This window comes from Acomys minous (genome assembly GCF_964271855.1).
Source record: "Acomys minous genome assembly, chromosome: 2".
NCBI classification, from domain to species: domain Eukaryota; kingdom Metazoa; phylum Chordata; class Mammalia; order Rodentia; family Muridae; genus Acomys; species Acomys minous.
Window position 1 is genome coordinate 5,828,551 of NC_140484.1, and position 20,848 is coordinate 5,849,398.

Here is a 20,848-nt window from a genome sequence, read left to right on the forward strand (position 1 = left end):
AGACAATTTATGTAGGAATGAATTAGCTACTGTTATGCCCAAGGAATTGTGGGTCATATCTGAGAAATGAGCACAACACCATGGGGATACCAAGTGAAAGGCAAACAGCACTTACGCCAGGGCAGCCGAGCAGTGCACAGGGAAGGACAGCGCAGCCTCTGGCCACCCATTTGCAGTGTCAAGTGACTTCTGACCACGAGGCAGTTTGTAAGAAACCATGAAAAGTTTACTACTTTAAGCAAACAATTCAACATTAAAACAGAGATGGCTTTTTGACTGTGGCAATTAGCTTCGTCATGTTCCAAACACCAAATAACATTTTCCCATTAATTTTTAAACCGATGTGGCTTTAAGTTAAAATAAACTGTACATCAAAAGAATAGAAAATAAACAGCCAGGAACACAATTTGACGAATTGGATTTATTTAGTTTATTTATCTAAACAGGGACCATTGGATCTCTTTAATAGGCTGACAGTTGCACTGGGCTGGTTAATAAAACATTCAACACAGTGTCTTCAGCCAATATAGAAATGCAAATCCCATCAGAAATATTTTATTCATGAGGCAGTAATTTCTGTTACTACCACAGTTGCTCCCTTCCTTCCTTCTTTCCTTTTTTTTTTATTGGAGCTCTGCAAACAAACAGTGCCATCTAGTGACAAAGTCTAACCTGTCACAGGCCTACAGTTTCTTACAAAATTTTACCCATTTTTCTAGTGAGATCACAAATACAAGTAAATGGAAAAGTTGAAAGTAGCTTGCCATTAATAAGGATTATAACAGAAAAAACTTCTAAAACCAAAAAAACAACACATGTGCGCGCGCACACACACACACACAATCAACTTAACATTTTGTCTGGAAAATGCATACTTCAACTACATAGAGAAATCAAAACAGTATAAAGCCTAAATAAAAAACCAGCTCCTATAATAATAAAATGGCACCATAATTTTATTTTATTTTTTATAAAAAGCACTGTTATATAAGAAATTTTTTTCATTAAACAACAAACCTCGTCTCAGATGCTAACAAAAGGTAAGTTTATACAAGATGCATATATGGGTGCACACAAATCTGTACCAGGGCACACTTGACTTCTGTGCCATGGCTTTAGTGAGTACGGAAGTTATTTTCACAGGCCATAAAAGTCTACAGTACACAAGGTGAACAGTCTCAAGACTGAGCTGGTCGTCATAAAATTACTCACACTGGTGAAAAATATCAAAGCTTCATAATTCAAGAAAAGCTATTATGGCCAAGCTCAAAGCCAGCAGTAGGTCCCAACAATAAAACGCTTAGAGCAGCTGGGTCCTAACACCTCCCTCAGGCACACATGAGGGAGGGGCCAAGAGCAGGGACCTTTCCCACTTCCTAGGTGGGGAGACCAGGGTGACACATGGCGACTGCTTCCCAGAGGCAGTGATCACAGCCGGAAACAGGCCTCGGGTGTCCTCCTGTCTCCCATGTTGCTCCACTTCCTGCGTCCATCTTTGAAATCAACAAGGCCCTACGAGTAGGCTCACCAAGCGTAAGAGCCTAAAACAAGAACAAAGATGAGCCTAAAACAAGAACAAAGATGACCGGTTGCATAAGAGCTTCCCAGGCATTGTCCCTGGGGAGGCCTGACTACGTCCTCCTATGAGGGAGAAGCGCGTGGGCACACAAGCAGATGCTCTCACACAAGCAGATGCTCTCACACAAGCAGATGCTCTCACACAAGCAGATGCTCTCACACAAGCAGATGCTCTCCAAACAGACCGCCACCCTTCACAGACTTGTGCAAATGCATAAAAGTTTCTGACTAGGTTTCTGATTAGGAAATGCTGAGAGTGTAAAATGAGTTCAGAGCTCAGCCAGCTCGGGGAACACACATGTCTGCCAGTCTGGTCAACCCTGTGCAGCTTCCAACCGGGGGGGGGGGGGGGGGGGGGGGGACTCTGTGAAGGCCCCACAGTCAATACACAGAAAATGCTTTGCCCTGGTCCACCTGTGGGTGGTGTTTCTTAAGGCACATTCTAACATGGAGGAGAACCAGAGTGAACAGAACTGACTTAAAGATCTACGAGAAATGCGGAGACGCGTCAGGAACACAATCCTGCCAAGTGGTACTAAGAACTGCACAACCGGGCATCTTCTACTAACCCGTCTTCTCAGAAATGACGAAAAACACTATTCAAATATATTCTCCACAGCACTGTGAGTTGTGAGAGAAATAAGTAAAACGTGCAGGTATTCAACAAAAGTTAACATCGCTGAAAAAATAACACGCTCCCATTAAAATGATATAGAACTTATAGAAATTGAAGATGTAAACATTTTTAAAATGTGGATGGCATGACATCATTATTATGGAAAGTTATATAAGGGAAAGGGGCGCCTGGAAAACAAACATCTAAATGGAAAACCTGACCCTCCTGGAGCAATTTTGGTTTTCAAAATATTTTTCAATGCTTTGATTTTTTTAAATGAAGGTTATAATTTTTATGAGTGGCAGATGTGTTAATATGTACACAGTGAGATTGATGAGACCGTCCTATCCAGCCTAGAGCTGTGGATCTGGGGTCGCTTAGAGATTCACCATGACCATAAACAAATTTTAATAACAAAGGGCTTTTTATTTTAGCTACTCGTGTCCAATGTGGGACCAGGATTGTTCTTGAGAGATAACCTCAAGATACAGCACCCAACCATATCAGCCCATGACTTAAAAAAAGAAACCTACAAAGATTACATGTACTTTGTCTACATGTAGGGTCTAATTTTAACATATATGCCTTGCAGTTGTCCTAGTCATCTTTTTTATTAGAGAAACCAAGTTTGGTTACAAAAACAAAAATAACAGTTGTTCTTATGACCTACGTCTTGTGAGAACAGCACCATTTACAAATCAGTCAATTTAGGACTAGTCTTTGGGTTGAGGATTTAGCTTAGTGGAAGAGCACTTGCCTAACAAGCCCAACACCCTGGGTTCAGTCTTCAGCTCTGAAAACAAAACAGAAACAACAACAAAAAAAACCAAACAAACAAAACCAAAGTTTCTTTGCTGGGCGGTGGTGGCGCACGCCTTTAATCCTAGCACTCAGGAGGCAGAGGCAGGCGGATCCCTGTGAGTTTGAGGTCAGCCTGGTCTACGCAGCAAGTCCAGGACAGCCAAGGCTAAATAGAGAGACCCTGTCTGGAAAAACCTAGTCTTCAGTGTCTGGGGAAAAGGAAAGCAGAGCGCTAGGGCACAGCTTATACAACTTAGAGGCTTTTTTTGCTCTCTGGTCTCTCAAGCATATTAAGTCTACACTTAGAATGTAATGCTAACCATCACACTAGCTCCTGTGCTTTGGTTACAATACATGTATGTTCCTGCAAGAAGCCTCAGGTATGTGATAATTGCTACATGTAACAGCTGAGACCACCCACACCTCTGAACATGCTTCAGTGGTTTCCTACGGTCCCCACAAAAATCGAAGTATGGTATCTCGGGAGGTCACAAGTACAAGGAAGATAAAATGTCAACAGAAGCATCAGCTTCTTGATCTTTTTACAAAAAACAAACAAAAAACAATCAAAATTTAAATTCCTCCTTCTCATTCACACTTCTTCAGTCTCAGATGTAAAAAAGGAAAAATAGAGATGTGCACAGCTGTCTGCACACACTCAAATTGTCTGTCACCTGTGAAAAGAGACAGCATGGGTGAGAGCAGTAAAAGCTCCCAGCTGCCCACACTACCCTGTGGACCTGCTCACTTAAGGGACCGGCTCCAGTAGTCTGCTGGCAGCTGGGTTCCTAGGCGCACTCAGCCTCACTGCTGAGACTGCCAACACAAGTGGCACTCTCTGATGAGACAGCTCTGCCCTGGAGCCAGCCTAACAAGAGCATCTGGCCTGGAGAGCAGTGATGATACAGGCTGGGGCTAGCCTGCCACTTCCAACTCCCATCTCAGTCTAGCCCTCTGCCTGGCTGTGCAGTGCAGTTGTCTTAAAGCAAGCTCAGCTTTGTCAAGAAAAAAATGCAATGACACAAATCAGCCACAAGATGGTGCTAGCACCACAATGTAACACCAGAGATGCCCCAGCACTCAACAGACCTTTGCATCTCATCCTGGTTGTCACATACTAGTCCACTATTTTCTATTTACTTAGACTTAGCCAAACAGCTTATACATGTTGGTAACTTTAAACAACAACAACTTCAAGGGTGTTTATTTATTTGTGTTTTGTTAGGAAATCATCTTAAGTTTAAGGGGCGAAATACCAACAACCCCGAACTCACTGTTTTTCTCCTTTGCTGGTTCTTTTTCTTTGAATATTCTTGACATCATGGCTTCTACGGGCTAACCTCATGTACTTCTCTCTCCCAGGGACTGAACTGCTATCACCTGCTAACTCCCGAACAACCTGTGCATACATTTTACTTGTTTTCCAACCCTAGGCAAGCTCATGCCAATACAAACACAAATGAAAAGAGCAGCATCACACATGTGTATCTTCAGCTCCCAGGAGTCCCACCCCCCAGCCCCCCACCCCCCACCCCGAGCTCCACATCAGAGTTCCCCTCCACAGGAGCAGCAGCACCAGTTCCGCCTGTAGTGTAGAACTTAGGACTAAAGATGTGGTGAAGCAAGCCGGGAGCCCATCGGCACCTCCTCGGCTCTCTGGTTGTATGCAGGAATCTATAACCCATGCCCATGCTATGGAACTGTCAATCACTGTAAGCTAGCAGTGGGAAAGAGCAGAAAGACAAAGGTCACATGTTCTCCCTTACTATGGAAACATGTCAACACACAGAAACACACGTACTACAGTGGTCCCCAGAGGGCGTTTTAGGGAAAGGAGGAGGGTTGGGAGTGAGGAGGAGTGATGGACGGACAGGAGATCTACGCAGCAGGCATATGCATGGAGGAAAAAGCAGTGGTCAATCCTATTACTATGTAAAATTCATATGCATTCATTAAAATATATTTTAATCTTAAAAATATAAAGGACTGAGCCGGGCATGGTGGTGCACACCTATAATCCCAGCACTCGGGGAAACAGGCAGGCGGATCTCTGAGTTCCAGGCCAGCCTGGTCTACAAAGCGAGTCCAGGAAAGCCAAGGCTACACAGAGAAACCTTGATCGAAATACAACAACAACAATAATAATAATAAAATTTAAAAGCCCAGTTAGGACCTCAGTGCTTAAGAACACCACAGCTGCTCTTCCGGAGGACCCAGGTTCCTAGCACTCTCAACAGCAGCTCAGTTACATGTCTGTAACTCGCGTTCTAGGGGCTCCCATGGCCTCTTCTTCCTCTGCTAGCCCCAGGCATGCATATGGTCACAACATACAAGAAGGCAAAATACTATGCACATTAAAAAAAGTTTAGTGCCAGCCACAGTAGAACACACCTTTAGTGCTAGCATTGGGCGGTAGAGGCAGGGCTATGTCTGTGCACTTAAGGCTAGCCTGGTTTACATAGTGAGTTCTAGATCAGCTAGTGATTCAGCAGTGAAACCAACCCATTCTCAAAAAAATAAAAATAGCAACTGAGTAAATAAATCAAAAGCCCTGGTGAAAGATGTTTCCTGACACAGCAGAAGAAAGCTAAAGCAGTGAGCGCGCACGCGCGTGCGCGTGCGCGCACACACACACACACACACACACACACACACACACACGTGAGTATGTAGCGATGACCTGGGGAACTAAGGTCACAGTTGTTGGTTCTATTTTTCTTTTTAGTAGAAAATATAACTGAAAAAGGAACACTTATCCAAAAATAGAATTTCTAAATACCTCAAGTAATCTACCTAATATTAGTCTCTCTGGGAAACACTGGGCTGGGTGTTACACTAAGCTATGGAAGTGAAGTAACTTAGCATCTAAAAAGATTACCCAGCAAAGACTGAAATGAAACTTGGTGCTCTGGGTTGAGCCCTGCCTCCCTGAAACGTCCATGCTCAGTCCCTAGGTCCCATGGCTACTGGAGAACAGGCTTTCTAAGAGGTGATTACGTTCCCCTGCAGCCACTGCTGCGTGAGGAGACCATGGGGACAGGAGAGAACCTTACAGAGCAGTGACCTTGCCACACCTTTCCCCCCCCTCCAGACTGTGGCCCTCTGGTAAACCACTCTCCTAAACAATACATTTGTTGCTGGGGTTTGGGAGATTTTCTTTGGAAGAATCACTCAAAAGATAAAATATCTGCAAAAAGTACTCCATAAAAACGAGACAAGCAAATTAAAAATGACCACTGCAGACATTTTTCTGTCACCATCACTTATGGCTGTGATGTGACCAACAGTAATCTTAGAATTTTATAAATATAGCTTAGTTTTTTTTAATCCACCCACATAGAGTACAATTATAAAATCAGTGCAAATTTCTCCCTCCTGCACACTTCTTCTATGAGAGAAATCACCCTTTTGCACAGTAGCAGTGGAGCCCAGGATTTAAACACTGACATTCAGAACCTTCATCGCGCACCCCACACCCAATGCTGCAGCCCCACTTGTGCCTTTTTTAAAATCAGGAGCACAGTGGCATTTACACCAGAGTGACTTGTGGTTTGGAATTTAAATGTCGCTCCCAGCGCCCGCAAGTAGAGATGATCACAAAGAGCTCTACTTGCTCCAGCAACCTCCACAAGACGGTCTGCCTTCCTTTCCACAGGCTCGGGAACCAGAGCCACAGGTGCAGACCTCGGAGACGCAGGGCCACATCACTTGTAAGACGTAAAATAGAATGCTTCCACCTCAGAAGCACGTTCCTTAGTTGCACTGTCACTGGTAGAAAGGTACAGTGCTTTCCAAATAAACGACTAAGGGAGAGCCACACACAGAAAGAGATTCCTACTAGATTCCTGACTTCCCCTATAAATGTGGATCCCAGATTCATAAACACAGCATATTCACTTGACAAAATGTAGTTGTGTCATTCACACGTAAGGACCAATTAATTTTTCCTTCACCTACATATTCTTTTACTTCAAACGTGAAGAGCATGAATTTGCGTGTTGAAATCCTAGTCTGCTGAGCCCGTCGGCACAGGAGCCACTGTCGCCACTGCACTCACTACCTTCTATCTCTGCATCGTCCACAGTACTTTACCAGTGTTTTTACCTGAACCTACCACTGTGGGGAAACCCAAACGATATAACCTTACCACTTCAGGTCCTTTTAAGTGCTAGCTGACTGGCATTAGACAAATTCCCAGTCCAGAGCTGTAGACCTCTGCTTTCCAACTCTTGTTGGAGTTGGAAAAGCTACAACTCCAACAGCTCTCGGTGCTCCCTGGCCCCAGCCCAGTAAATACCACTGTACTGTTGTCTTTGGGTCTGACATTCTAGAAACGTCACATAAGACACCATACACCTCGGCTGTAGTCTGGTCTGACCTGGTTCCCGGTATCTATGCCCTCAGGATCCACTGCGTATGCCCCTTGCTGTGCAGAGACACGGAGTCTGTCTGGTCCCCCAGCACTGGCCACTGCGCATGCCCCTTGCTGTGCGGAGACATGCAGTCTGTCTGTTCCCGCAGCAGTGGGCACTGCGCATGCCCCTAACTGTGTGGAGACATGGAGTCTGTCTGTTCCGGCCAGGTGAGCCGCCACAGTGAACATGCAGGAGAAGCGCTGAGACCACTTCGAGACTCTGACTTACATCCCTATGGATGCATGACCAGAAGTAGGCACTATTTTCCCCCTCTTAGTCTTTTGTGACAGGATTTCCTGTATAGCTGTGGCTGTCCTGGAACTAACTTTGTAGACCATTAATCTTTCAGGAAATTTCCCATGAAGAGGCTAGAGTCTTTCCCTGAACCCACTGCTCAGCGGCCGACTACGGTGGCTGACCAGCTCCAAGGATCTGGCTAGCTCCATTCCCTGCCCTCCCCCCCCACCCCCCCGTGCAGGGTTCGAGACCCGCACAACCTGGCCCACTTGGTCACATGATTGCTGGGTTGCCCGACTGGGTTCTTCACGGTCGTGTGTCGGCTGACCCACTGCGCCATCTACTCAGGCCTGTGAACTCTAAGAGCCTAAAAAACTGGGTTTTGAAATTCTAACCAATGCTGAATCCTACTAAGTACTGCGTAGACTCAAGGACCGTGTGCCCTGGACCCGGCTAAGACCCATGGCCCCAGCCCCATCCATCTTTTGCTCCCTGTAACGCTGGTGACCCCTCCAAGCACTAACAACTGTGTTTTTTGCAGGAACGCTGAGAGTGCTTCTTTAATGCTGACTAGCCGTTGGGAGGAACCAGGAAGCTAACGAGTGGGAGTGCAGATAAAGACCCTAAGGAGGCAGAGGGGAACGGAACTCACAAAGTCGGCTTCCAGTTTTCCCATCTCTTGCTTGTAGCTTCTCATTCGGCTGCTGTACATTCCTCGACTCTGGGGCGGGACTTCTCGGACTTCCAGATCCATCTGTTCAAGCTGAATGGGGAGAGAAAACTGTGAGCCACGAGCCTGTTCTCTCCTGACCCAGTGGTAGTGCTGAAAGGACTGGTCCTGGGGTTACAGCTGAGAAAGCAGAGCTAAGGCAGTGGCTGCTCATGATCAGTAATGTTGGGCCTGCTCTCCCGCATCCTCCCTGGCCAGCTCAGTCAGCAGCCAGGGAATGGCACGGCTTGCTAAGCTGCTTACTTCATCAAGAGCTTGTTTTGAATAAACATGTGCATTAATCAAAACATCCTCATCAGTTTGCTCTCAGCATCCATGGAGCAGCCCAGTGTCCAGTCAACCTGATCTGGTCTTCTGACCTCGATCTCCAGAATGACAGGGACAGCTTCCTGTGGCTTAGACGTGTGAGGACATTTCTCTGATGAAGTCTTTCCTAACTAGGGAAATCACACACACCAGCTAAGGGCCACTGGCCTCCAGCCTAGCTCTTACACACTGCAGCCACACTGACGAGAAGTGGATACAGCAACACGCTAGTTCCATGTGCTCACTGGAGTCGCAGCAGGGTGTGCTTTACCCACCTGCCGTCCTAGAACCTGTGCCGTCCTGTAACTACAGCAAAGATGTGCACAATGGTTCAGAGCCCAGGCTTTGCAGTGAGAGGCCGTTCACATTGTAGGCACCACAACTCGGCAAGCCACTGGGGCATAACAGGTCGCAACGACCACTCTGCCTTATTTCTTCACTTCTAAGAATAGCGTCCTTCCTAAGACAGAGACAGCCAGGAAAATCAACCATAATGTTTAAAGCGCTATGACACTGGATTGACAGTAACTATAATAATGGATACAAAGAAACAGAGCAAGCTCTCTGTGAAGCAGCAGAGGGAGCTAATCTGTACATGACCCTAAAACAAGAAAAAGCAGGAATAAGAGCAAATAGGCCCAGACTCTGTCAATAACTTCCACGGAAAAACACAGCAATGCATTTGCTTCTGAGAGCATTCTAACACATTAGCTCATGACCAATACAAGCTTATCACCCACTGCCCACTGAGGGAGACTGAATAACTATAGTCGAAGACAGACAGACAAAAAGCAAGTGTAGTTAAGATACTTTGTAAGAAAACAAGCTACTCTTAACTAGCCCTTTTTAAAGCCTGAGCATGCAGGTAACTATGCAGCTCATCGTAAATGTAAATGTCAGTAAATTAAATCACTTACCAAGGCACTTAAAAGTACTTCTCTGAGATTATCAGTGTTTGCTGCTTTTGTGTTTTAAGTTTTTAAGTTAGCAGACAAAGCGGTGGGTTTATTATGGCATTTTCATACACACTTTGTTCTTATGTGGCCCCACCCCCAGCCCCGCCCACTTCCCCATGAGTCTGTCTTCTTCCTCTCTTTTCCTCTCCCCCACCCTCGAGAACTCTCCACTGCTCGTGTCAGTCACCTTCCTAGTTTGTAGGTACCCCTCCCCCACACCTTTCCTCTCAAACCAAGGATCTCTGCAGTAATGAAAACAAGAAATCTCTGTGTTTCTGAGTCTGGCTGATTCCACTTAACATAATCATTTGCAGCTCCATCTATCTTCCTGAAAAAAAAAAATCATGATTCCACTTTTCTTTACAGTTGAATATTGTTCCATTACGTACATAACCCATTTCTTAGCCACTCATCAGTTGGTGACAGGTAGGCTGCTTCTACGTCTTAGCTGTTGTGGACAGTTGCAGCAGTAAAAGTGGGTCTGTATCTCTGTGGCAGGATGTAAGATCCATCGGGTATATACAACAGGGGCACGCCTGCATCATTTGCATTCCTACCTCCATGGTGATGCCCACTGCCTGTACCAGCTGTTGTTCAAATCAGCAGTGAAGAAGGCTGCTCTCTCCTTACATCCCTGCCAGTACTGCTCACCTTTTTGGGTTTGGTTTGGTTTTCACATTTTTAAGGCAGTGTCTAATATAGCCCAGGCTAGCTTTGAACTTACTATGTACCTGAGATGATGACCTTAGATCCTTACCTCCCACCATGCACAAAAGTCACTTGAAATTTTCAGTCTTCTACATGTAAAATGCAGCTTTCACAGCACCATTTGCTGTAGAGACTGCCTTATTTTACAATGCATTCTTGTGATACCTATGTAAAAACAAATTGAGGTGGGTTTATTTCTGGGTCATCCATTTTCCTCCTGATGGTCTACATGGCAGCTCCTGTGCCAGGACCATGGCTCTGTAGTATGATTTGAAATCGGGTATTGCAATGTTTCTAACATTGTTCTTTCTATTTAGATTACTTTGGCTACATGGGGCCTTTGTGTACCCGTATGAATTTTGAATTGCTCCTTCTAGCCTTATGAAGAATGACACTGGGGTTTTGACAGCCATTAACAACATTAACTCTGGAGTCCATAAGCAGGTGAGGGCTTGGCGTCTTCTGGTTCTCCTTTTCGACATCTTCAGTGTTGTAAAGCTTGTACAGAGGTTTCTTGTCTTCTTGATAGGTTTGTTCCTATTTATTTTCATTTGTGAAGAATTGCGAATGGAAGACTTTCCTGATCTCATTCCTGATAAATTCATCCATTAGTGACTGGCTGTTGCACCCTACCACTTGGCAGCCAGTGCACAGCAGACCTAAGCACTTTCTGGTGGAGTCTTCGGGATCTTTAAAAATAGGCCTATGGCATCTTAAAAGGGTGATAATTTGGCCTCTTCCTTCCCTAGTTGTATTCTTTTCACTTCTCTCTTCCGATCACTCCAGCTAAGCCCCCAGCACGCACTGAATGAGACTGGTGAGGAGGGAGCTTTGCAAATACTTACTTCTAGCAAGGTGAAGTGTGTGCGGCCAGAATCAGGGATAAGGACAACAGGCACTCATTCTGATTTCACTACATTCATGTAGCCACTGAGGAGTGGAGGGCACGGGTAAGTACAAAATGGAGTGTCCACAGACTACTGCCAGCCACACAACTGGCAGAGACACAGCTATCCCAGCAGTCAAAGCAAAGCCAAGCTTTCTGTCAGGCTCCTATCAAAAGAAGAGCACATCAGATGATCTGAGATGTCAGCGAAACTAAATGATTGAGCCTTCGGAGCACTTTAAACAAACAACTGCTTCTTTTAGATCCAGAGCTTTACATTAGCAGTAACAAAGCGGCTACGGCGCAGCCTCAATCCTACAGAGACCGGCTTCCTCTCCTGATCAAGCAGGCAGAATGTCTTCAGAGGAGGAAAGAAAAAGAAAAAGAAAATAGCAGTTCTGAAAAGGAAAAAGGCTGTCAGTGAGAATATAACAGTGTGAAAAGTCATCCCAGCCATTGTCACTTCTTGGCCTCTTGGCTAAGATCAAGTATTAAAAAAAAAAAAAATCAAGACTAAAGGACGGACCAGTGGTGTCGTTCACAGTCACCCTACCGACCGGAGGAAGTGTCCCAATCGACAGCTCTGACATCTAAGGTCAGGGTCTTCACATGAAAGCCAAAGGTGTAAAGAAGTTGTTGATACAAACAGAAAGAGAAGAAAGGTGAAAAGGATATAAAAGACAGACATGAGAAACGTGGAAATTGAGGTGGAGTCAGTGGCCGTAGCCTGCAGAGCCGAAGAAATCACATGGGAGGCAGACATTGGCCATTCCGACCACAGCGAGAACCAGAGACGGAATGGAGGAGCCCCTCTGTAGGTGCCAGTAACGCCGACCCCGGACCTCTGGAAACATCTGTTGTGCAATGTGGAACAACTTCTCCCTGAAAGCTCCACAGCTGCTGCCTCTGGGGCACGGCTGCACTACGGAGTATTATACATTGAAGCGAGCCTGAGCGAGGTTAGGCTTCCCGGTGGACCTCTAGAGAAGCCTCTGCCTTCCCAGACACAAAATGTCCTTGAGCGGCCTAAGGGTCCAGGGAGGTTCTGCAGAAAACAATAGCCAAGAAGCCTGCTCCCCAGCTATGCTTAAGGTGGTGCTGCAAGGGCTTTGAGCAAGTCATAGCAGTTAATAAAAGCCTGGCAGGAAAACCGTCCTAGCAGCACAGATACTGAAGAAACGCCAAAGGGTGCTCAGAGAAGCCATGCACTCTCTTGGCCTGTGATGTACAAGAGCAGTTTAACAGTTTCTACAACACTGGTCTTTCAACACCCAAAACTAGGACAAAGTATTTTTCTCTCTTTAGCTCCCTGACGTAGGGGTTTACTGTTATGAAAAGGCAGTATATGAGCCAGGGCTCTGTGTGGGGCACATGCAGGCACAGAGCCTACAGAGTGCACAGGAGCGTGTGGGACCTCAAGCGGGTTTTGTAGCCTTTCCAAGCTCAGTCCTCATCTTAACAGTGGTAGCAACAATCTAGGTATCACTCTGCCATGATTCTCTGATGCTCCTACAGGGTTCCCTGAGCATCAATGTGATATTCTCACAACCCTGTCCACACAGTGTCTCAAAGTCTACCCACACAGCGCAACACTGAAGAATGAAATAGCATGTCTTTGTGGGACAAAGAACAGGTTTCCTTCCAGGCTGCTGCGTGTGGCTTATTTGCTACATGTTGTGCTCCTGGAGGAAGCAAGTGTTTGTATTTCCCCTGTGGAAACTGGGACTCAGAGAGCTAAACAACCAAGCTGAAACTCTGGCAGCTGCTTTGGTTGTTACCCAAGGCTTCAGCCTGTCACTCAGGAGTCTCAGGTCTTAGGAGCTGGGGGAAATAGCTCAGTCAACAAGGTGTGTGTGTGTGTGTCACAAACATGAGGAGCTGAGTTCTGGTCCCCAGCAACCACATAAAACCTGGCTGTGGCGACGTGCATGCCTGTGACTCCAGCCCTTGGAAAGTAGACACAGGATCCCTGGAGATACATGGACAGCCAATCTAGCTCAACCAGTGAACCTGGGGTCCAGTGAGAGACCATGCCTTAAAACAGAAGGCGGAGAGAAACAGAAGATGTTGACTTCTGGCCTCCACACCCAAATGTACTAATGCACGCGCGCGCGCGCGCACACACACACACACACACAAACACAAATGAACATATACACACATACACAAGAACTCTCCCATCTTCTGTGGGCATGCATTGAGACTGGCAAGCTTCTTTGGCTTCCAAAATGATGGAAATCTCAGATCTTTGTCAGTTTTGAAAGACATTATCTGTCCCACAGGGGCTTTGAGAAACTAAAGGAATTTAAGAAAAACAATGCACTTACCCTGTTGTGTGGCATGCTGTGCCCTTATCAAATATTAGCTACCAACATCATGTACTAAGAGATTAGTTCTTGGGAGACAGATGTATTCTGAAGAAATATACATTAGAGGTTGACATTTAATGAGTCACCTTTATTCAAAAGAATGAAATCTCTAGAAAATACTAAATTCCCTTTAATCTGAAAGGAACAGTGAACTGGAGACGAGTCCACACTACTCCACACACGTCCACCGCACACACAGCAGCTCTGGGGTCCGGCTCGAGGGGCTGTGGTCAATACACCTCTACGGCTACGCACCAGTTCTCTGGCCTCTTCAAGCTGTTTCTCCACGTTGGCAACCATTTGCTTCTTGTCATCTAAAACAAGCAACAATATCAAAAAAATGGTCATTATACAACGATTGAACATGAGTGGTTCTCAGCCTTCCTCATGCTGTAGCCCTGTAGTACAGCTCCTCGTGCTGTGCTGACCCCAACCGTAAACCCCTTTTGATGCTACTTCAGAACTATAATGTTGCTCCTGTTAGGAACTCTAGTGTAAGAATCTGTTTTATCTGATAGTGTTAGATATCACCGCTCTGATGTCAGCAGTGAGAATCCCTGCTCTGAGCCCTCCTATTTTAATATGGCCTTCTCCTTTCTGATCAACCAGGTCAGACAATGTAAAGCCAGCAGACCGTTCTTTGGTGGATTACAAACTATAGCAAACCCTGACTCTGCAGTATGTGGAGATTCAAATGCAAGGAAGGCCTGAGTTTTTAAGAGGTGTCATCTATTTATAAGGGAGACTAAAAAGAAACTGCTCTCTGGGAAAGATTATACCAGTAACAAGAGACAAGTGTGGTAAGGCAGCATCGTCAGGAACTGGAGGGAGTCAGTTCCCAGCACCGAAATGGTGGCTACAGCCGTCTCTGACTCTCCCTCCAGGGGGCCTTACCCCTCCTCCGGCCCCCACCAGCCTGCAGGCATGTGGTGCACACGCATGTGGTGCACACACATGTGGTGCACACGCATGCAGGCAGACATTTATATATAACAAAATTATAACAAAAATATAACAAAATTTCAGAACATTTTAAAGTAAATTTTTAAAAACCAAAAGAGTAAAGAATGATGGAAGAAACGGGTAGTTAAAGTCTTGGCTTCAGACACCAAGGCCTCTGTCTTACTCACTGGGTTACACGCCTAGATAACAAACAGCTTCTTTTAAAAACTCAGACTGCATTTTCTAAATGTGGGGTAGTGTGGTGTGTGTGTGTGTGTGTGTGTGTGGTGTGTGTGGTGGGGTGTGTGTGTGGTATGTGTGTGTGTGGTGTGTGTGTGTGTGGTGTGTGGTGTGGTGTGGTGTGTGTGTGTGGTGTGTGTGTGGTGTGTGTGGTGTGGTATGTGTGTGTGTGGTGTGTGTGTGTGTGTGGTGTGTGGTGTGGTATGTGTGTGTGTGTGTGTGTGGTGTGTGGTGTGGTGTGTGTGTGTGGTGTGGTGTGTGGTGGGGTGTGTGTTGTGGTGTGTGTTGTGGTGTGTGTGGTGTGGGGTGGGGTGTGTGTGTGGTGTGTGTGGTGTGTGTAGTGTGTGTGTGTGTGTGTGTGTGTGTGTGGTGACTTTTACACTCTGAAGTGCTGACTCTCCATGGTTGCTTAGACACCGTAACAACCACGCCATTCCCTAACCACAGCTCCCTGCCCTGGCTGGTCATCAGATTCGTCCACAGATCCCCTACATCTTGTGTCAAACATTTTGAGTTTTCTGCTCAGCACTCCTCTCTTTTCAAGTGAGCCCACCCACTCTCCTGAGCCTCCCATCTTCACCAGAGAGTACAGGGAAGTGCTGCTTCCTGACACAAGCCTGCCTTCCAGTCACACAGCCTTGACAGCCACAACTGGGCTCATCTTGCATGGCTCCATCCCTCGCTCACAATGGTGGTGTGAGGGGGTACATAATCACAATCAATTTTCTAGAACATAAGGATTTCCTACCAAGTAGTAAGGAGGAGGGATAGGGCACACTTTATATTAAAAAAGCCCGTCAAACGCCTCAGCCAGGTGATCAGAATTAACATTAGCAGTGAAAAGGCATCCCGAGTATGTCCTCTTGATATCATGGGATGACAATGAGCAATTTGGGTTTTTCTTCCTCAAAACCCATCACCACAGACTAAAAATGAGAGCAAAAAACGAGCAAGCAAACCTGGGAAAACCCCAACCAAGAAGTATTCTGAGGTGTCTTATTGTTGCTCCAGTAAACTGTTTGTCACTAACAGCAGGGGCTTCCTGAGACCCTGTTACAAACCATGGGGTCTAAGGAGCTAGGACTACTTCACGTTGTGTAGGACCCATGCCCGGATCCTGGAGTAGCAAAGGGACAGTGGGTTTGGGGGGGGAGGAGGGGGGGGAGTCTTTCTAGCTTTAACTACAAAGACGCGAATAGAGTATGGACTTAGGTCAATAAAAAACAATATTGACTCAGGACTTGTAGCAAATGTATCAAGATGAGATGGTAACAGCGGCCACTGACATGGGTAAACGAGTTATGTTTTGATTTTTATATTTCAACTGTTCTAAAAGTGAAAAGCTTAGAGTCAGGAGTATAGCTGACTGAGTGCCTGTTTAACAAGAGGCAGGCCTTGGGCCTAACCCCTGTACCACAAATATAAAATGAAGCCAGTGCTATCTAAGAGAAGAAGGTCCTCTGGGTTTACAGCACAACGTGCAGAGGTGTAAAAATGAACACATGTGGCCATGCACACAAGACACACATGTGTATGTGTAACGTGTGGCCATGCACACTGGACACACGTGTGTATGTGTAACATGTGGCCATGCACACCGGACACACGTGTGTATGTGTAACGTGTGGCCATGCACACCGAACACACATGTGTATGTGTAACGTGTGGCCATGCACACTGGACACGCATGTGTATGTGTAACGTGTGGCCATGCACACCAGACACACATGTGTATGTGCAACATGTGGCCATGCACACCGGACACAAGTGTGTATGTGTAATGTGTGGCCATGCACATCGGACACACCGGACACACATTTGTATGTGTAACATGTGGCTATGCATATCAGACACAAATGTGTATGTGTAACGTGTGGCCACACACACTGGACACAAATGTGTATGTGTAACGTGTGGCCATGCACACCGGACACAAATGTGCATGTGTGTCTATTACCCAACGATGACTGAATTCCATAAAGACTTGTTTGGAAAGCACAACAGGGCCATGGGTACCAGCTGACTGCTGTTTCCCCAATACATTCAACTGAAAAGTATCATTTCTGCTGCCTTCAATGGGCTCTGTTTCCCAGGTGACAGGTACTCCCTCTGAAAGGCGCCTGTTTGCTCCATCACTGTCACTCCCCTCCCTCCATTCCCCTCCTTCTTGAGACCTGAATCCAAAACCATTTCCACTTCCACATCCCAAAGCCCTGACCATTACTTTTCTTCCCACTCTAGTTTAGGCACAGAAAGGAAGCAAGAAGCGCAAAGAAGTGCAAAGAAGTTCAAAGTCCCTTTGAAGTAGTTTGAGTCTGAAGAGCTAGACCTAGCTAACCCCGCCCACTGCTGAGTGACGCACAGCTGGTTAATTCAGTGACATCCCTCAAGGCTGAGTTATGTTTTCTGTTTCTGCTGCGTGCTTCATTTGCATTTACAGTGTTGTAAGACTGAAATGTCACGCTGCCCTGCCCATCCTACAGATGCAAGAGGCCAGGAGATCTGCCCACAGCCACGTGTGCAGTGAGCTCTGGCAGAGGTGGGGTCCGGAACAGGTCCGACACCAGCAGCCTGAGTCTTAATCACTTTGCCACAATCCATTCTTGGTATATTCTAACCAGAACCCTAACAGGCTTCACACTGAGCATGGGGGATAAGGGTGTAACTGCAAAATGAAACTCGGTTGAAGAGCCTCCATGATGCCTGGAGTGAAAGCCCTGCCCCTGGGGAAAGAACTGTGCTGCTAAGGAATTCACTCCCAGCACCACAAATCTGGAACTCAGAGTGAGCTATGGTCTGGGCTCATTGACTTTCCCACAGAACAACAATCATTAAAATTCAATCTTTAAATTCAGTAACCACAAGAGCCCTTATAAGGCAACTAACTGTCTAAAAGCCACAGCTAATTAAAGTCAGTTAAGGCAAACACTTCCGAGGGCAAAGGTTTTTATTGATGAAGTACTACAGCGTAATCAAGTTTCTTTTTAAAACAAAGTTTCAGTATTTTTTTTTTCTGTTCTCCTTGGAAGTCACCTGAATACCTGTACATGCACAGCACGAGGTAATTCATTTCCACAGATTCTGGAAACTTCAACTTACACAAATTATTTTATGGGGGGAATAAGCTTCTTTAACTGTAAAGTTTACTCCAATTTTCTTATTTTTTGTTTTGTTTTTCGAGACAGAGTTTCTCTGTGTAGCTTTGGCTGTCCTTGACTCACATTGTAGACCAGGCTGGCCTGGAACTCAGAGATCAGCCTGCCTCTGCCTTCCCAAGTGCTGGGATTACAGGCGTGCACCACAGTGCCCAGCCTTTTTTTTTTTTTTAATCTTCTTAATTCAAATAAATTATAGCTCATCCCTGGGTCTATTTCAGCTGAGTGACACAATCTCTATGATACTCTGGATATTACAGTTACTAGTGATTATAATATTAACTAATAATAAAAATAAAAGCAGTTTGCTTGCTATGTAATAATATAATACTAGTAATTATATATATTATATATATAGTGATTATATAAGCCCACAGCAAGCATACTGCTTAATTACTAACTTCTGTTAATAAGTTATGGAAAAGATATCTTTTCTATTATTAGGAACAGGTTAAAAAAGGAGCAAGCACAAGTCATCATAAGAGGAAAATCATTGTATTTGAAAGAGTCATTTAATTATTCAAGTAAGTGCACATTTTTTCCCACAGTGCCAACAATACAGTCTCCTTTCAAATGAAATGCGGCTGCTGTGTTTGGGTCTCACGTCACACTACACATAGGGAGAGGCAGAATTGTACCTTTATTTTTGAAGATACTTAATGCAACTATTTCCTTCTATGTGGTAAGAATTTTAAACATTAAGGCAAGAAAACTTAATTGTAAAAAAAAAACCCTATTTTCTTAGAAAGAATCTTCATAACTGTGTACCCTAGATGATATTACTTTGTAAAACAGCCTCTCAATACTAAAGCTATTTGCCCAGATAAAGAAATGTTTCTACTGCTAAAAACAAAACAAAACAAAACAAAAACACATGAGCAAAATCCAACTACAAGCCCTGGTACTCTGAGGCTCTGGGACTCCGTTCAAAGGCAGGAGTCTCTCTCACACAACAATGACCACAAAAGCAGGATGATGATGATCTTGGGCAAGGAAGAGAAGTGGGACTGAAGTGAACAGGCGAGGTGACGCATCGTGAAGGCAGGAGGCCACCGTCCACTTTTTCCACAAAAATCTGAGGCAGCACAGCTCGGTGGTATATGCTACCCTGGTTCTCTTCTCTTGCTCCCTGACTCGAACTCATGCACCTCTTTAAGACAGCATCCAACTCCTTCACAACTACCTGGGCTTGAGGAGATGAGTGGGCTGTAAGTTCAGAGGTCGGGGCTTCAAGCAAATATCCCTATTAACAGAAAACAGGTATGGGGAGTGACAAGGAAATAAAAGAAGAAAATTATTTATGAACACAAAGCTTGGGAGAAATTCTGGAAAGGGGATGCGAAACAGCAAGGTAGATGCAAGAGAAGTTACTGCCGGCATCTTGGACCAGACTGACCAGGCAGGAGAGTAAAGCTACCCACAATCCTGCAGAGCAATGGGAACCATCTTTGCTAGACAGCATGCTCCAGAGCCGAAGCAGAGGCAAGTTCAGCAGCCCAATGACTGTTCAATTTCCCTAGTGAGACTGAGCCAAAAACAAATAAATACTCATCATTTGTTACTAACTACTCAAATTAGATCTGTGAATAAAAATCCTAAAGTACTATCTTACAAAAATAAATAAATAAATAAATAAATAAAATACTATCTTACAAGTCACAAGATTACTATCACCTGTTTATTTACTAAAACTTTTTTTTTCTTAGCCCTTAGAAATGTCAAGAGACTCAGACAAGGCCCCACCCTCACACTGTTGACAATCTAGCATAGAGGGTAATACCTGGGGGATGAAGGATTTTAAGTGAGCAAAAGTACCCTTACCAAGTTTTACCTGAAATTGGGTTATAAATACCCAGCAAGGACGAGAAACACAAAACTACGAATCCTAACAAGAGTTAACACAAAGGGCTTCACAGATGTGTGCCATTTAATCTCTGTAACAGCCCTGTGAGAGAGGTTCGACTCTCTTGAAGCAAGAAGTTTTGAAAGGTAAGGAAAACTCGCCTAGGAGACAACTTCTAAGTGGCAAGAGTTGGATCTGAATGCAGGCATCCTGGCTCGCCACTCTAACGTGCCGTAAATAAGGATAACAGTACTATTTACACAAAACCACAACGCTGCTGCAGTTGTACAGCTACAATTTTGACTCTTTCATATATTTCCTTTGAATACTCTTATATTTATCTTATTTTGCAAAAAAAAAAAATCAAGATGCAGAGCAATGGTTCCAAGGTTGTACAAGCTTTCCGTGCCAACGGCGCTTTGCTTAGGAAGCAAATTTGGAGTCCATCATAGCCTCCAACCAAATCAAGACCTCCCCAGGCGGCCAGCACCGCCCACACCAGCCCCGCGCCTAGGAGGCGCTCCGGGCCGCCCCCGCCCGGCGGGGCAGGGTACTCACCGGGAGGGAGCCGGGGGACCCTGGAAATCTTGCTGGTGATCTCAGCAGTGAGCACAGCAAAGTCCTGCTCGTAGCCTTCGAAGTCGGAAGACATGGCAGCTCGGGAACGGCCGGCCGGAGCCGGGATCTAGCTTAGAGCAGGACTCGCGAAGGGTGCCAGGCCTCGGCGCAGGGACCCAGGGAAGAAGCCTCTACAGCACAGCGGGAACGCGGACAACTCCCAGCCCAGCCGCTTCCTGGTTGTTCTTCGCAATCCCTGTCCTCCGGAAACCGAGCTGCCTGCGCCTTTTCTTTTCCACTCCCTCTTCGAGGGTAAAAATAAGGAAAAACTTCACTTTCAGTGTCCCCTTAAAAAATAAAATTAAATCCTACGAAAACATGCATGCTCTCGGATATTATCACCTAAAACACTTCCCCACGCTCCATGCTCAGGGAAACTGCTGGAGGTCCCCTAAGCTATAAAATGCAGACGCCGGCTTTCAGAGGGAAGATTGACTCGGCGCACCTG

At 45.5% G+C, this 20,848-nt stretch overlaps 1 protein-coding gene across 6 annotated transcripts in view; it reads right to left on the reverse strand.

Annotated features, from left to right (window-relative positions):
- VTI1A (vesicle transport through interaction with t-SNAREs 1A) overlaps window positions 1–20,736 on the reverse strand; it is a 318,332-nt gene extending 297,596 nt beyond the window's left edge. For all 6 annotated transcript variants that reach the window (XR_014774705.1, XM_084757824.1, XM_084757820.1 and 3 more), the window contains exons 1-3: window positions 20,341–20,736; window positions 13,858–13,916; window positions 8,300–8,410 (exon numbers count right to left, since the gene is read on the reverse strand). Coding sequence is in view for 5 of the 6 variants with exons in the window: in XM_084757824.1 (XP_084613950.1) it covers window positions 8,300–8,410; window positions 13,858–13,916; window positions 20,341–20,434 (264 nt within the window). In the remaining variant the exon portion in view is untranslated. The remainder of the gene's footprint in view (window positions 1–8,299; window positions 8,411–13,857; window positions 13,917–20,340) is intronic.
- Window positions 20,737–20,848: the final 112 nt, after the last annotated feature.